Here is a 17222-nt window from a genome sequence, read left to right on the forward strand (position 1 = left end):
CCGTCCGCAAGCTTCTCAATAAAGCCTGCTTCTAAAACTTTACCAATTGGACCTTTAATTCCGCTTCGCGCCCCAAAAACCCTTACACTAGGCACGTAACCAACCACTGCACAGAGAGCTCTTCATCCGCGCAGGGGGAGGGACGCTGAGGCTCAGGACCAGGGAGCACAGTGGCCTTCTGCAGGAGGAGGGGGGGATGCGAGGGCCACGTCTGGGTCACTGGAGGACACTCTGGGTGGAGTCAGGTGTCGGTCCTCCGAGACTCCGGCCTCTTGGAACTCCCTGCTCCAGCCCATCTCGTTGGGGTTCTCTGAGGCTGTGGGGAGTTGGGGGGAGGGGGGAAAATAAGCCCTGGGCCACCTGCCCCAATGATATCACAGGCACCGTTCTTCCTCCTAGGTGACAGTCCTGGGCCCCTCTGCCTGGTCCGCGGGCCCAGAGTTCCACACAGGAGTCTCCCAAGGACACCTGCTCAAGTTGGGGGAGACTGTCTGTCAGTGATGGAGGCACTTAAATAAAAGCTGAGGGAGTGGGCGCATTTGGCTGCCCCGGAAAGGGGAGTCGGAGGCAGAGGCAAGGTTTCAGGAGGAGGATCTGAGAGTGCAGCTATGTGCAGGCGCCGGGAAAGGCTACGGGTTATTGACCACAGTTTCACTGGGCCTCGACCCAAGGTGGGGGGAAGGGAGCCGCAGAGGCAGCCTGAACTGGCCATTGCAGCCCAGGAAGGCCACCTGTGGGCAGCTGGCTCCCCCTGCTGGAGGCCCAGCCTCCCTGAGTGGAGACTGGGGCCGGGTCCCCTCTCTGCCCCAGGAGACCCAGGCCACAGTCCACTCGCTTCCCCAGGCCAGACTGAACATGAACCTCAGGTCGGCTGACAGATGTTTATTACCATCTTGGCACAGTCACTGATGGGCAGGGACACACAGACAAGGAGGGCAAGGGCACTTGGCCCCCTCACCTGCAGGGTGCTTGCACCCAGGCTGAGTGGGGGTGGGGACCGCCACAGGGGGTGCTGGCAGGGTCAGCACACCCACACAGTCAGATGAGGCACAGTTTACAGACAGCAAGTTCAATGCCAACCAGTGCAGAGGAGTCGCCTCGGATCCTGGCTTACTCACCACAAACATTTGCCGCCCAGGCGCCTCTCCACACAGCGGCAGCGGCTCGCCTCACCTCCAGGCTGTCCCTGGCCACCAGGTGTGGCTCAAGAACAGAGGCCTCAGCCGGCAGGGCCGGGGTAGGACAATCTCACAGCAGGTGACTGGGCAAGTCACCTAGGGGCCTTGTAGAAGTGGAGAGCTGAACTTGGTCTATACCCTCACAGACTCCCGGGTGTTGGCCTGTGGATACACTGAGTAGCAAGCACCGAAGTGGCAGCACAAGAATTCCCTGGGGGCTCTGGGGGCGGGGGAAATCCCAGCACTAGGGAATATCCCAGGGAGCAGGTGAAGTGGGGGAGGGGGGGGCCAGCCGTCAGGACTCTTCCTGGGCCAGAGGAATCTGATGTAGGCTGAAACCACCGTGGCCATCAGAGGCAGGCAGAGGGAGCTGGCGGTGCCAATCGTCTGAGGGGCCCTAATCTAATTGCTACAACAATTTAATTCTCCACAGGTGCTCTGTGGTGAAGCGTTTGGTTACCGACCAAAAGGGGGCTGGTTGGAGCCCACCCAGCGGCACCTGGCAATGGGCTTCCATAAAGATTTAAGCCTATGGGGCAACTCTGTCCCAAGGGGCCACTAGGGGTCAGAATTGTCTTGACAGGAACAAGATGGACAGGGGTGTACATACGTATGTTAATTCCTGTAAACAAGCAGGAAACATAAAAGCTTGATGAAAACCTTCCTGGCCCGTAGGGCACCCAGCACGGACATGCCTTCAACAAAACTCTACCTGGGCGGGCCCAGTATCCCTAGTGACAGCCCTCTTGATGGACAGCCCCTCCCTCTCTCTCGGGCAGCTCTGAGGGTTTAAAGCTTCTCCCCTTGAGATGGTGCCCACTTCCCTACAGCTTCCATCCGTGGGTGCTCTGGGACAAAGCAGTCTAATCTGTGCATCCAACCAGTAATGGAAGGCAGTCTCGGGCCAATTAAATAGCCTATCAGCCAACGAATCAATTAAGGTCTTTTCACTTGCAATCAAACAGAAATTGATTCCGGCTAGCTTGAGCCAAAATGAGAACCTGTGGGAGGCCAGGGGCGCTCTGAGGCAGCAGGAGGGGTGGGGGGCCACTGGGGTGGGAGAGGGATCACCCACAATGGCAGCCAGCGGGCACCTACGGCTTCTTGGCTGTCCTCAAGGAGACTGCAAAGCCGAAGTCCCAAATTTCAAATGGTGACAGGAAGACCTGATTAGCCAGGTTGACGCCGGTGCCTAGGCTGGGACCAACGGGCTGTGGCTAGCCTGACTGGGCACAGGTGTCACCAGAGAAGCCGCTCACACCAGCTGCTGTCCCCGGGGGGCACTGTTCCAGCCAGTGGATGCTGGGTCAGCCTGCCTGCCTGCCTTCCTTCCTTGCTTGCTTCCTCACTGCCTTGGGAGCAGGGCAGGCACCCAGGGACCCTGTGGGGGACAGAGCAGAACTGGCCCCTTGGGGTTCCGAGACTGTAACTCGGGATGGGAGTAGGAAGCCCCCTTTCTCCCACAGAACATACGGTGATTTTGAACCGCTGACCTTTAGGAGAGCAGCCCAACCTGTCACCACTAGGCCACCAGGCCTCTGCTTGGCAAGGCGGAGAAAAGTAATTACCTGTCACCCTGCACTAGGGCAGCTGACTGGGAGCAGCGGGACAAAGGGTGGGGAGGGAAAAGGTGGATTTCAGAGGGTCCCGACCCCCCATCCCATAGCCTCCTGTGGCCGTGCCCTGCCCTGCCCTCCCTCCGGACCCCTGGCTGTGCGTTGGCAGAGTCCAGAGTCAAGGTGCCAGTCTCTCGTAGAGCCAGCCTGCCTCCCCACGGTGGCTCATGGGCCCCAGAGGAGCCTCTCCTGGCAGAAGTCGTCGGAAGACAATCCGGTCGTGCAGGCGGTTGGTTTGACCTTGCCAGAACTCCATCACCTGTGGGCACAGGACGTAGCCGCCCCTAGGAGGGCAAAGCAGGTTCCATTCTGTGGGCTTCCGTCAGGCACGCCCCTCCACCCCAACTCCCAGGGTCCACCCTCAGGGGCGTGCTGGACGGCCTCTGCCCGGGGTTGCAGGGTGGGGGTCTGGACAGATTTGTCATCCAGTCCATGGGGGAGGGGGCGGTGCTGGGGCCCCTTCCGGACGAGGCCAAGGTACACTCACCAGTGCCTGGGCTTCGGCACCTCTTGCTCCTGGTAGCGGAGCTCCAGCTCCTCATTCCTCTTTCTCAGATACTGTCCAGGAGGAAGGGCCAGCCCCAGTCAGGGTGTATCCAGTCAATGACCACTTACCGGGCATGTGCTCTGGGCCAAGCAGACTGGCCTCCAGGAGCAGAGTCTGAAAGGCGGCCTGTTACCCTGATCCCTCACCCACTCCCCGGGGGAGACAGGCGGCAGAGACTGGGGGGGCCTCCTACCTCCCGGTTGAGGATCACGGAGCTCTGGTGGCTGACCAGGGCCCCAATCTGGCTGCTCTTGGGGCGGGAGTGGAAGTATTGCTCAGAATCCTCTTCGGGCAGCTTCTTCACGGGCCCTTCCACACGTACCTGCTCAGGGGCAGCCCTGACTAGATGCGGTTCGGGTCACACATCCCTCCCCTCGCAGCCTTGCCACCCCACGCTCCACTCCTCTCTGCTCTCATCCACCTTCCACTCCTGGTGCCAGCAGACCGGTGCATGGAGAGCTGCTCTGGAGAGGCAAGGCGTCCCTGGGTGAGGCACGTGGTTAATGCGCTCACTCAGCTGCTAACAGAGATGCCTCCGAAAAAAGGCCTGGCAACTTACTTCCCCCCAACCAGCCCCAGAGAGCCACGTGGAGCCGAGTCCTTCTCTGACACGTCGGGGTCAGCCGTGAGGTCCCCTCCCTGAGCTCGTCCAGGAGCCCAGGCCCTTCCCTCCCAGCCCACCGCAGGCTGGCTCACTCACCTGGCGGTTAAGAGGCTCCCAGTAGAAGACAAGGGACGCAAAGGGGTTAGAGTCCTGGGGACAGGAGAGAGCCCATCGTGAGCCACCAGGCCAGGAGGAAGGCACCTGTCTGGCAGGCAGGCAGCTGCCGTCGGGGCACTTACTATAGCAGCTCATTTAAAGCCTCAAAGGCAGGCAGGCTGGCTTTGGCAGGCTCGGAGAGAGGTTCAGAGAGCTTAGACAATGTGCCCACGTTCACACAGTAAGTGGCAGAGCTGCCTTTGAAAGCCCAGCCAGCGGGGGCTTAAATGGAGAGGAAATGTCTTTAGAATGATGAGGGGAGTGAATGTACAAATGCGCTTTACACAATTGGTGTATGCATGGATTGTGATAAGAGTTGTGTGAGCCCCTAATAAAACGATTTAAAAAAACAAAAAAAGAAAGCCCAGTCAGTCTGACTCCACAGTAAGGCTGGGCCATCACTCTCCCTGCCCCACCCCCACCCCCCACCCCCTCCACCACCACTGGATACATGAGCCAGGAGAAAGATCTGTTTGGGCAGCCTGGTCTCAGGGAGGGCTTTGGGTTTGGGACTGCCATTGAATGCACGCTCAGGGCCAGTGCTGGGCCTGACACCAGGACGTGTGCTGGGGACACAACAGAGATAAGATCCAGGCAGCCAATCTCAATGCCATATCCCAGGATGTAAGGGAAACCTCAGTTCAACAGATAATCACATAATGTTGGCAGTCACAAGCAAGCCAGGGAAATAAAGTCACCTGAGCGACAATGACAGTAAACAGCAGAAGGGGCAGAGCAAAGAGTTGATTAGGTCAACAGGTAAAAGAGGAAGAGGGAGCATTCCTTTGGGCAAAGCGAACAGCCAAGGGAGGAACTTGAAGCACTAGAAGCCAGTGGGCGTGGGAGGGATGGGTGGAGGTGGATGGCGGAGGAGGATGGGGGGCAGGTTGGACCATGTGAGTAGGCCCGGGGCAAGGATTTTACCAGCTCTTTTCCTTTCCGACTCTCAAAGTTAGTGAAGAAGCGGAAGCCATCCTCGCCGAAGCCCTTCAGCAGTAGCATGCGGGCAGAGGGCTTCCCGTCCCTAGAGGCACACAGCAAAGCGCCATTTCAATGCTCTCACTTGGCTTCCGGCCAGGAGTTTCATGCAGGTGGCATTGTGGTTAAAAGCTTTGAACTTAACCAAAAGGTGGGTGATTCGTCCCAAGAAGAAAGACCAATGAACTGCTGGTGATCTGCTCCCTGTTCAGCTTCAACCAAACCAACCATCGGGTTGACCCTGACTCATGGTGGCCTTGTGGTTAGCAGGCCCGGTGAGTGTAGGACAGAGCAGAATTGCTCCCGGAGGTGGCTGAGGCCGCCCATCTTTATGGGGAGAGCCTGCCTCATCGGTCCCCCCTAGAGAGCCCCATGCTGTTGGTTCTAGGTGCCCTCGAGTCGGTGCCCCCTCACAGCGGCCCTATGTGCAACAGAACCAGACGCTGCCCCGTGCCGCGCCGTCCCCCAGATGTTTGAGCCCCTCGGTCAATCCATCTTCTCAAAGGCCTTCCTCTTTTTCGCTGCCCCGCTAACTTTCAACAGTCTTCGGTTGAGAGCTACCCTGAATCCAAAGAGAAGTGACCTGTCTGAGGTCCCAAAGCCTCTAACTACAGAGCTGGAAACAGGAAGCTGGTCTCTACCACCTGAGCGCTTCCTGGATTTCCCAGGGCATCTGCATCCATCCCCGGCAGGGCCCAGGGCAGACTTACCTGGTGCAGGTCGCAAGACACATGGCATTGGCTTCTCCTATGTCAGGGCACCGGACGGCTTCTTCGAACCAGGCAGCAAACTGCTTCATGGGGTCCAGGGAAGCCAGGTGGGACTCCTCAAATGCCTGAGATGAGAATGTTCTTTTTTATTTCAAATACATACACCACTTAGCCGGCACACTTTTCAAATGTAACTTATTTAGCCCCCTCAACAAAAACCAACCCCCAGACTAGGCTCTGCCAGCCCCATCTCACGGGTAAGGTGACTGAGGCGGAGAGAAGGCAACTAGTGAGGGGCAGGTCACAGAGCTGGTGAGGCGCGGGGCAGGGCTTCATCTCATGTGCATCAACACTCTATCAGAGTCACTTGGGGAGGCTTGAAAACGGAAAATTAGATTCCTGGGCACCCCACCACCCACAGAGCCCCATTCAGCAGGTCTGAGGTTTCTGGGAGAACTGCATTTTTAACAAGCCTTGCAGGTCTGAGAAATGTGGTCCAGTTTTGCCACCAAGGTTCTAGGGCCCAGACCCCATAAGAGTTCTCTTGGGCTTTATCCAGAGTAGGGAATCGGAAAAGAATTTCTCCACGTGTTATAAAAAAACGGGGCCTGCTACAGGCAGTAAGGACTTTAAGCCTTCAGGTCTCCTCTCCGGTGGGCTGAAGCCCCTCCCCTATATTTTATGTACAAACATCTGTAAAATTCTTATCCCTGCTCCAAGCCCTTTGCACACACCTAAGGACATGACATCTCCATGAAACAGGTCTCATTTTACAGACAAGGAAACTGAGCCCCAGACACGTGCAATAAATTGTTCAAGGTGACCCAATCAAGAGATGACAACATTCTAACCCAAGCAGGTTCAGAGGTCGCATCCTGATCATTATGCCACGGCTGCCTTGAGCACCCTCCCCCTTGTGTAAACCTACATCTTCCACGGGGGGGAACCCTTAGATGTCCTTGCGCCAAACGGGGAACCCCAGAACCCCCTGGAATTTCTCCAGCTCCCCCTTATCTCCGCCCCCCATGACACCCCTTATCTCCCCCGCCCCCCAGACCCCTTCATGCCCTGCGGGGTGCCCTGCTGGGATGGCCAACCTCTCTGTCCCCGCGGTAACTCTTGCGCATCGGCCCCAGGTCCATGGCAGCACCGCGGCCGCTCAGGTGGCGCAGGCACGTCACGGTGACGGCCCGCGGGCCGCACGTCATGGAGCCGCCGGCCACGTGACCCGGCGTCGCCCCGCGCCGGGTTCCGTTAGACTGGGAACCAGCGTCTCTTCTCGGTCGTGCGCCCCGGCCAGGTAGAATCTGCCGGTCGCCGAACCCGGTAACAGGGCTTACGTGTCCGGAGCCAATCAGAGGCCAGGATCGGGGGAGGAGGCGGGTGCAGAGAGGTCATTGGCTGGAACTTTTCGGGTACGCGGTCATTAGAGCCAGACGGAGGCACCCAGCAGCCAATGGGCAGCGCCTCCGGGGGCGGGAGCCGAGCGACTCGGAACTGCGGTCACCGCCGTGGTCGCGCACGTGTGGAAGGGGCAGGGGCTGCAGGGGCCCAGGCCGGGGGCGGGGGCGGGGCCGCGAAATTGCCTGCAGGCAAGTTTCGGGAAGCTGGCGCCCGGGGAGACACCGAGGAAGGTTGGGAGAGGAAATCCGGCGTTGGGAGAGGGACAGATGGCAATGACTTGAGGGGCGCACTGGATGAGTGCTGGCTAGTTAGTAGGGGGAGGAGCGGATACTCGGGGACCGGGAGAGGTGCGATGAGAAGGAAGAAGGCGGAGTAGGGAGCTGGGAGAGGGAGACTTGGACTCAAGATCCCGCTCCCGCTCCAAGCCCTCTCTTTAACCTCACCAGGATGGGTCGGGCCATGCTTAGCCCTTTCACTGAGCGCTGCAATTGACACTAACCCCCGTCATTGAGTCGATTTCGACTCATCGGATTTCCTACATTGTAAAACTTCACCGGAGCACACAGCCTGGGCTTTCTCCTGCAGAGAGCCTGATGGGTTTGAACTCTGGACCTTGCAGTTATCACCCAATGCCTACCAGACACAGCCACCTGGGCTCTTTGACAAAGTTTGGGTAAAGTTACCATCGCCCCCCAACCCTCTGGCCGGTCTCCCCTGCCTGTGCGGTCTCCCTTCTTTCCTCCTAGTAACTAGGAAGGTCCAGCCGTACCCGACGTGGCTGAGGGTGTAGGGGAGCGGGTGGCTGCGCAAAGCCATTTCTGGGCTGTGGATGCAGGGCTGAGATGGGACACCTGCCAGCAGCCATTTCAGCTTTGCCTTGGTTGGACCTTCTGTAGCCTCCGTTTCCAACAACACCAGGAAGGGGAGCTGCCAGAGCCATCTAAGCAGGCACCCCAGGACTGTGCCAGGTAAGGGGAACTTCCTGCCCTGCCCAGGTGTTTGCATTCCAGCTAAGCTTTTTAAAGCCTCACATTAGACACCTATCATCCTTCATTATGTTTGCAAAGCTTGAGCCAACTAGAACCTGGGAAACAAATTTGCTGCAAGGAAATAAGATAGATCTCAAAGCTTAATGATGCTGATCCGCTGGTTGGAGCTTTCTGGGCTGCCATCATTTTCCTCCATCAGCACGAGTGAGGGAGAGTGGATTTACCATTCTTTTTGAGGGTGACTTTCCACCTTGGTGTCTTCTCCACCATCTCCACTCTGTGCCCATGAATCAGCACCCTCTAAGGCAGACAGTTTTGTCCAGGGAGGGTGCTCTCTGAGCATCGCTGGACTACTGTTGACCCAGACCTTGGTTCTCGGGCACCAGCCATTAGACCAAGAGTCCGAGGTTTGCTGAAATGGCAAGAGCCCAGTATAGTGACATAGGCTTTTACTTGATGGCTTTATTATTATTATTTCTAGTTTGATAAAGTCATTTTTTAGTTTTTTAGTGTGAACTAAGTGAGGGTTTACATTTTTTTTTTTTAGTTTTACATGCAACAGTTCATGCATGGTTTTAACACGACGTCCATTGCAACTCCCTTGCTTATTCTACATCATTTCCATTCTCCATGCTTTCTTAACCCCTAGCCTTTGCCCTTTTTGATCCTAAGTGAGGGATTAGTCTAATGCAGGTTGAGTTCAGTTCCAGGCAGTGAGTGTGGGCCATAGACTTGGGGATCCCACCAGCCTCTCATCTGACCAGTAAGCCGGGCCTTTTTGATAATCTTTTGGTAGAACTCTTGTTAAGGCTTTTTTATGGACTGGGCGGTGAGCTGAGTCTGGGAATACTGGTGACGATGGCATAGCTTCTGCGGGGGGTGGGGGTGGGGCGCAGGCTTTAGGGGGAGGCATATCGGCAAGCCAAAGAGCTGCAGGTACTTGAGTAGAGTGGATAGACTGGAGGGGAACACAAAGTGGGATGTGGTCTCAGGGGTCGAACAGGGAAGGTTTTGTAAAGAGAGAGAGAATTCTAAGAAGCAGGAACAAGACGAGGCCAGGCCACCAGGGTCCTCGGGAAGCGGGGAGGGTTGGGGCAGGGTAGCGAGGAAACGGGCCTGTCGTCCCTGGCTGAAGATACCAGGCAGGTGGTCAGGGCAGACTTCTCAACGTAAAGATTCTGTTCAGCGGTTGATCACATCTTGCAAATCTTATTGAGCCGTAGGATCCCTGTAACCATGTGTGATCAACTGCTGACCTCAAGGTAGGTAGTTCACAGAAGACAAGGCCTAGGGATGAGCTTTTGTCAAGGTGATTCCCAAACCAGTCCAACCCACTGCCTCAGTCCACTCTGACCCGCAGTGGATTGGAACTGGCCCCAACCCCTGCCCCCCCCACTCCGCACCAGGGAAGTCAAGGAAACCCCCCTGTGGAGCATTCCTGCACCACATGGGCTGGCCAGGAGTGGGGACTGACCCCTTGGTAGTAGGTTTGTTTGGTTGTCTTGATGGCCGGGCCAGAGCGTGGCGCGAGCGCTTGTCTTTTAAAGACCTCCGTGGAGGAGAACAGGACTGGGTTCCTTCCCCCCACCTCTCGGTTCGGTTGGCAAATAGTGAGGACTGATGGCCTTTTTATCGTCCCCACTTTGTCTTGAGGACAGTAACTGGGCTGGTGATGTGCTGCTCTGCCCAGACCGTTTTGGTACCTGGATCACAGAACCGCCTGCAGTGTAAACCACCAGCTGGGGGACAAGTCCCTGGCTGCTGCTGCTGCTGCTGCTGTCTCTGATGCAGCAGCACCCCTCCACCCCGAGTTTATCAGGACGGAGAAAGGCATTTTCTGTGTCTGGTTTACCTGAAGCACTTTGCCACCTCCCCTCATCTCTATGAAATTACATTTTTGTGAGAATGTACCTCGAATGAATGAATGAATGCACTGCTTGCAATGTTGTGCTGCTCTACGGCTGTGGTCTGTCCATGTGGAACAGACAGACTGTGTGTGGGGTCAGGGATGACACCTTACCTGCTTCCTTCTGATGTGTTGGCACATATGATCTTAAGGCACCTTTTATCCAGTTATTTAATTCAGTAATTCTGTGATGTGTTTTAGTGATTAGACTTGGGTCTGGGTCCTGGCTCTGGCGAGGGACACAGACTAGACTGGTGGTGGTTGGGGAGGGTGGTGGCAGGTGTAGGGACACTGTCCTGTTTGTGTGGAAGCTGGGGTGGGGCTGGTGGGCTGGATTGAGGCGGTATGGGGAGGTGGCAGTTGGCTTACTCAAGGCTAGCTTTAGGTGACTCAGATGGTGCTGGGCACTGAAGTGGGGCGGGTTGGAGGAGGTTTGGAGAATGAGCTGAATTCATGATCAACCTCCTGTGGCGGGGACCAGCCTCCCCACAACAGAATGAGTCCAAGGGGCAGTTGTGTAATCAAAGGGTAAATTAAAGCGACATTAGACAAGGCATGCAAAGGCGACCGGAACCAGAATGAGACAGTAATGTATTCTCTTATGAGCTTATATGATCTCAGGCCTGCAAGCCACAGTAAGCACATATGTAACAGGAAGCGGAAATACTAGAGCAGTGGTTCTCAACTTCCTAGTGGCGGACCTTTGAATACAGTTCCTCATGTGGTGGTGACCCCAACCAGAAAATTATTCTCGTTGCTACTTCAATACTGTAATTTTGCTACCGTTATGAATCGGGCGACCCCTGTGAAAGGGTCGTTCAAACCCCAAAGGGTCGAGACTCACAGGTTGAGAACCGCTGTACTAGAAGCATACACGTGACAGGAAGGTATTTGTGTAACAAGATGTACGGGCTCAGGTTAGGATGGTGGCCTAACCTTAGTCCTCTCTGAGCTGGCTTGACCTTGGGTGTCTGAGTTTTTCTCCAGGGGAATAATCTATGACCCTTATTAGAAGGGAGGGGCCCTGCCTAGGGTGGGACAGACAATAGGATCTGATTGCTCTTGGTGGCAGACAACCTTCAAGCAAGTAGCCTTCAAGCAGTTGACCTTCATGCAGTAACCACGTGTTTGCAAGCACCTTAAGATTGGCACTCTTACAGGGGACATCCTGGGGAATAACTTTTACTTAGGAGAAGGGGAGAGGGATGCATCTCCAACCGACGAACTTGAAGGTTCCCTCCACGGGAGCCTGGCCTCCCAGACTCCTTAGTGTACGAGTGTAGAGAATTTATCCATACACCCTCTTCCTGGTTCTGTTTCCCACACTCCTGAGGGTGAAGGTTTATGGGACACCCACCTTTGGTTAGGATGGAGTCTGGGGCTTAGTGGGTAGGCCTGGCCTGGGGATACCAATTTAGGTCTCTGGTGCCTGCCCTGATGGAAGAGACTGACTGAGGGGCATTAAGGAGAAGGGGAGAGTGGCAGTACTACAGCTGAGACACTGGGACCCATGCCCACTCAGGACGGCTCCATGGTGCTCCAGGTTTTTAAGAGCTTGGTTTTCAGAAGGAGATCTCTAAGCCTATCTCCCAAGACACCTCAAGGTGGATTTGAGCCTCCGGCCTTTGGTAAGCTGCTGAGTGCTTACCTGTTTGCATCACCAGGGCCTCCAGTGGCCTGGAAGGGGGTGGTCCATGCGGGTGTCATACACTGCCCGAGGGCAGAGAAAGGCCCTGCTGTGATTTGAATCGGCACTCAAAGGTGGGGATATTTTCCATAAAATTCCACATCTTCAGTTTCCCACACAACTCAGGTCTGGCAGCCTTGCTTGGCACCAGCTGGCTAAAGCTGAGTGGGGGCACTCTTCTGATGGGGCTGTGGACCCCATTTTGGGAGTCCCACACTCCTTCGACATTCTTAGCCCTAATAGTCCTCATGGTTGAAAACAGTTGCCCTCCAGGCCCCTGAGTTTGCAGTGGGCTAGGGTTTCACCCAAGGGTGAGAGCTGGCAAGGACCCAGGGCCCAGATGGCAGTGGGCCTGGAGACAGGCCTCTGGAAGCAGGGAGAGCAGAGGGAGGGACCCCTGTGGGCTGAGCCCAGCCCACTGCTCAGGAAAGCCCCAGTGATGAAGCACTGAGAACAGACCAGGGTTGAGGAGGCAGACAGGCAGCTGCAGTATTCTCCAGAACACAATAATCCTCCGATCAATGTTTCCAGTCTGAGTTCTCGGTCCTTTAGGACAGAGCTACACTGGCTCAGGGACCATGCCACGCACCCCAGGGCTCTGACGTGTTGTCTGAGCCCAGCATCTCTTCAGTGTGTGTGGCTGGCTGTAACCTTAGCACTGTTGGCAGCCTTAGGAGGAGCCTGGTAAAGGCAATCAAAGGACGAAGATGGATGAGTTCTTGAAGAAAGGCTAAATCCTGCTTGTGGGGAGGGAGTTGTTTTTTTTTAAGGTACTTAGCTTGGATTTGCAGTCAGGAGGGGGATCTTTCCCCAGCCCTCGGATTACCGCGATTACTGCGATTACCAGCTCAGCGCTTAGCATTAGTTGAGCAGAACGGAGGGGTGGTGAGGAGTGGCCATTGGAGCTCATGGTCCTGGGTGGGAAGGGGGAGGATTCCTGAATGGAAAGGGGGAACCCCCCATACACACCCAGGCTGCTACAGGTACCTACCCCAGTTTTCAACCACATGCCCTTTAAATGACAGGCTGGAAGGATAAGCCCCAACCAGGTGTCCTGCGGAGCCCCGTTACCTAAGGCAAGCTTGGGCTGCATCCTAACAGCCTCCTTACCTCTTTCTCCCCCTACCCCCCACCCCAAAGCCCTTGCAACTCTTAGACAAAGGTAGATTGAAGATAAGGGCCAATTTGCTCCGCAGTTTTGAGGGGCTTCCATCTGTTCCTGGTGCCTTCAAGGAGCTGGGCAGACCATGTTCTCACGCCCCTTTCTGGCTCAGGCTCCCTTCAAGGGGTAGAGCCGTCTCTTTGAGCTCATGAGTCCCCCTGGAGAAGGGAGATCCTGGTGTGGCAGCTGGCCCTGTCTGACCAGCCGGCCGCTGGACCTCCATTCACTTCCAGCTATTCATCCTGAGGTCAGCCTCCACTTGGAGCATGAAGCACGTGACTTGGGATCAGCCCCCAGGAAAGGACAATTCTTGGAGCAGGAGAGCAGAGTCAGGGGAAAGAGGTCAGCTTGTAAACATCCCCCTTTTCTCCGAAATCTCTGATTCGGAAAAGCCTGGCCAACCACTACTGGGCCTTAGGATCAAACATTCTATAAAAGACCCCTGATCCAACAGGGCAGGGCGGGGGTGGGTGTGGGTAAAGCAGAACAAAAAAAGAACATTCCGGGGGAAAAATTGGAGTCATGGAGGTTGGCTAGACTCCCCAAAGGATCATCTTTAACCCCAAAGACTTCTGAGTCTTAACACTGAACGATACTTTTAACTCATAAAAAATACCTGCCTGAAGCATTAAGTTCTTTTACGGATCAAACTGATAGCGGCAACTTGAAAGATTCCCTAGGAGAGCCTCAGAGGGCCATGAATTTACCAAGAGGGAGGAACCACTCCGAAAAGGAAGCCAAGGGTGGCGGGGGCACAACTGGAAGAATGTCGTCAACGTCGCTGAAATGTAGAGGGAGAAACAAATCGGAGTTGGGTGAGTTTTTGTGATGTACATTAACAAATGAAGTGGTTTGAAAAACAAAACATGGCCAGGCGGTGTTCCAGCCCTGCCACCGTGACCGTGACCGAGGAATAGAGCGGGGTCCCTGCCTTCCTGCCCGTGGAGGGATGAAGCACCTGTGCCTTTGGGGCGAGTAAGAAGCTGAAGAAGGGAAGCGCGGATGCTCGCGCCTGCCGACAAGGAAGAGGCCGCAAAGCACTTGCTGGTGAAGACCCAAGAGGACAGCCTCCGCTTACACTTTCCACATAAAGACAAGGACCAAGAAGCAACGTCAGGATACGCACGCAGGATTGACGTTGCCAAGGATTCCCTTTGGCCTGGACCACCACCGACGCCCACAGAAACAGCCGTCAGGAAGTCAAACAACGCCCTGCGTTGGACAAATGTTTAAAGTGCAGTCACTTCCGAGCCTCGGGTGCACGTGGAAGCTGGAAGATGACTAGGGGTGACCCCAGAAGAACTGATGTCTTCCCGTTATGTGTCGACAGAGAAGATCAAATAGACCTCCGGCTGCCAGGAGAACGAACCAAGCTGCCCTGGAAGAAGTACAGCCAGGATCGGATGGTCCTTGGAAGCAAGGATGGCGAGACGTCACTGCATGGACTTTGGATCGGTCCCTAGGGAAGGATGCCACGCTTGGTAGAGTGTCAGCAAAAAAAAAAAAAAGGATTCAAGACGATTGACACGGCGGCGGTAACAGTGGGCTCAAATACAGCCGCCGTGGTGAGGCTGACAGGACTGGTCTGAGCAGGGCTCCGTCCGGTTGCACTCGGGCTCACTGTGGGTTGGCATCTCCTAGCGGGCCTGCACCACCACCGCCAGCAGGGACGCAGCGCCTCTCCCTGCGGTCCAGATGCTGTTCCGTCTCAGAGGAATCCCAGCAGCAGAATGAACGCCACCTGGGCCTGGGCCAGCCGGTCTTGTTTCCGTCCACGTGGCAGCCACGTGGAGGGCTGTCCTCTTTTCCACTGCCCCTCCACTTGACCAAGCATGAGGTCCTCCTCCAGAGGCTGGGCTCTCCTGATAGGTCCAGTGTACATGAGCCAGAGTGTCACCAAGCCAGGGCACTGAACTAGCACTAGTAACCACTGCAGAACAGGGCAACCCCTGAAGACCCACAGTTCTGGGGTGGCCAGTGGTCCCTTCGCTCGTATGTCCTGGTGGTGTGAGTGGGAGCTGACTGGACACAACCTACCAACAGTAGCGCCCCGTGGTCAGCAAATGAGGCTAGCACCTGGTTCCCGTGGTCCAGCCCAGGGCTTCGGGGCTGCGACCGTTCAGCAGCAGACTGCCAAGCCTGTCTCTGGACTCCCTTCCAGGTGGCTTCAGACCACCTACCTTTTGGTTAGTCCTCAAGCACTTAGCCATCCGTGCCACCATACAACTTCCCCCGGGGGTTTCTGAAATGGTCACTCTTTCCAGAGTTCAAAGCCTCATCTTCCTCCCTCAGAGCGGCTGGTGGTTCCCAACTGGCCTGGTGGTGAGAGGCCGACGTGTGAGCACTAAGCCGCCAGGCTCCCACTTCCTACTAGACCCTGCCAGAGCGAGAAGAAAGAATCCCCACCCGACCCTTAACTGAAACCACCGGCCCACTGCCCTCCTCCTTGGGACAACGGGGGTGACCCTTAACTGAAACCACCGGCCCACTGCCCTCCTCCTTGGGACAACGGGGGTCCACGGGGAACAGCCTTTTCCTGCAGTCTCCCGGAAGTAATGGAGCCAAGACCCTGTGGCTCCTTTGCCCCGGCTCCTGCCTGAGGGGCCCTGAGCGGGTAAAACAGGAGCAAAAGCGGAGACCGTGCAGTGGGCCCTGCCGCTGAGGTGCCGACAGGAGCTCTGGGGGCTCAGCCCAGGCAGGCAGTCCAGGGCGCTGTGGCTCCGGGCTGGGGCCTGGCCACGGTGGGAGTGTTGCTGGCTGGCTCTGCGAGACCAAGCGGCCCTCCTGCGAGCCCCATGCGGCTCTCCGGAGAAGACAAAGGGAGCCAAGGGAGCCGCACTGCCAGCTTGCAGACTTGCCTCAGGCAACTACATTTATTAGCAAGGAAAAAAATTTTTGTCAGCTCAGTGCTGACCAACAAAGTACATCGATAAAAGGATGACAAATCTGTCACTTAATTCATAAAACATACCTCAAAAAAAAAAAAAAAACATACCTCAAGCAGTTACAACTAAAAATAAATTGGATTTTTTGTTTAATTTAAAAGCCTCAAAAATAACAAGCAATATGTTTTTAAAACATGTAGTAGACACAATTGCCTATTATACAATATACACTGTACACAGTGGAGCGAGGGCAAGGGAGGCGGGTCAGTGTGTGAGAGCGTTCTGATCAGAGTCCAGAGTCGAAATGCTGAGTGGCTGACAAATGAGAATTGCAAGTGAGGAAGTGAAGAGCCCAGCCCTCAACGGGGAGCGGAGGGGAGCGTTAAACTAACTCTGTCAAGCGCACACAGTACACAGTGTTCATCAAAGAGAGTATAAGGCAACGTTCTCCGTAGAAAAACGGGAGGAGTCCATGGGGGTCTTTATGTTTTAAATAGAAAGTTGGAATGTGCTGGAGGAGTTGTGGCAGGGGCTGGGGGCGTGTGGAGTGGAGGCGGCCTCCGGAGTCTCCCCAGAGGGGGGTGCCAGGGGGAACTGGGGGTGCGGGGCCCGGGGTGACCGCCTTGTCTGGTGGGGCTAGGGAGGCACAGGGGAGGGGCAGGGCGGGGCATGGCACAGGGCGACTCAGGCTCTAGGTCACCCAGACAGTGTTGGGAAAAGGAGGGGATCGGGTGGCGGGGGGGCTCACTTTGCTCCTCGAGGGAGTGAAATTCACGGTTTTTCCTTTGGAAATAAGGGGTCCCACTCGTCCTGGTTTAGAACGTCTCATTGGGCACGGCCATGGGCCGGGAGCTTGTGGTGGGGAGGGCAGGGCTGGGCCGGAGGCAGGGGGCTTCAGGAGGAGGGGATGGGGGCAGCAGAGCCCTTCCTGTGGGCCACAGTCGCAGGACTAGAGGGAGGGCTGAGCGAGGGCCCAGAGGGCCAGGGGCCACCTTTCTGCCAGGGGCCCAGACAGGACGCTGACTGGGGGCTGTGTCTTCGGGGCCTTACAAGTTCTTCGTGACCAGGTGGGTCTTGTAATGCTTGGTGAGGTGGTCACTCCGCATGAAGCGCTTCTGACACTGGGCGCACTCGAAGCGTTTGTCCCCTGAAAGAGGAGGAGCCACTCACCCTGGGCAGGAGCACAGCCCTGCTCTGGGCTCCCTTTCCCGGACCCTGCCTGTGCCCCATTGCTCCCTCTGACCAGTCCTCCCTGCTCTGCCCCTGATGGCTCTCCTCCACTTGGGTCCAGTCCCCTTCCTTTGCCCAAGACTCATATAGGTTTGCCTCTGCCCAGGAGGCTCTTCACCTGGTGGGGAGCACCTCCTGCTCTCTTCAGACCTCTGTCTGCCCCTTTCCTC

General features: G+C 56.2%; 2 protein-coding genes across 3 annotated transcripts in view; both read right to left on the reverse strand.

Moving 5' to 3' along the window:
- Window positions 1-2638: 2638 nt before the first annotated feature.
- On the reverse strand, window positions 2639-7012 carry PNPO (pyridoxamine 5'-phosphate oxidase). The gene is made up of 7 exons (XM_004707419.4): window positions 6887-7012; window positions 5790-5914; window positions 5026-5125; window positions 4042-4095; window positions 3535-3663; window positions 3282-3352; window positions 2639-3078 (listed from the first exon to the last, which is right to left on the reverse strand). The coding sequence occupies exons 1-7, from the start codon at window positions 6995-6997 to the stop codon at window positions 2913-2915; spliced, it is 756 nt and encodes a 251-aa protein (XP_004707476.3). The 5' UTR covers window positions 6998-7012; the 3' UTR covers window positions 2639-2912.
- Window positions 7013-15955: 8943 nt separating this feature from the next.
- SP2 (Sp2 transcription factor) overlaps window positions 15956-17222 on the reverse strand; it is a 28219-nt gene continuing 26952 nt past the window's right edge. For both annotated transcript variants that reach the window (XM_004707095.3, XM_045299759.1), the window contains exon 7: window positions 15956-16969. In XM_004707095.3, coding sequence (XP_004707152.1) covers window positions 16869-16969 — 101 coding nt within the window. In that variant the 3' untranslated portion in view covers window positions 15956-16868. The remainder of the gene's footprint in view (window positions 16970-17222) is intronic.

The sequence above is a fragment of the Echinops telfairi genome, unplaced genomic scaffold, assembly GCF_000313985.2.
Source record: "Echinops telfairi isolate 266 unplaced genomic scaffold, ASM31398v2 ScPeMD7_7458;HRSCAF=8496, whole genome shotgun sequence".
Classification (NCBI taxonomy): domain Eukaryota; kingdom Metazoa; phylum Chordata; class Mammalia; order Afrosoricida; family Tenrecidae; genus Echinops; species Echinops telfairi.

Bases quoted from the DNA above. Each gene is read 5' to 3' on its own strand.
- PNPO (XM_004707419.4), bottom strand. From the start codon at position 6,997: ATGACGTGCGGCCCGCGGGCCGTCACCGTGACGTGCCTGCGCCACCTG. The intron at 4,096-5,025 runs GTAAAATCCTTG...TCCTGTCCCCAG, and splicing joins GTCGGAAAGGAAAAGAGCTG to GACTCTAACCCCTTTGCGTC. The intron at 3,664-4,041 runs GTGAGTGAGCCA...GCCCCTGAGCAG, and splicing joins GGGAGCCTCTTAACCGCCAG to GTACGTGTGGAAGGGCCCGT.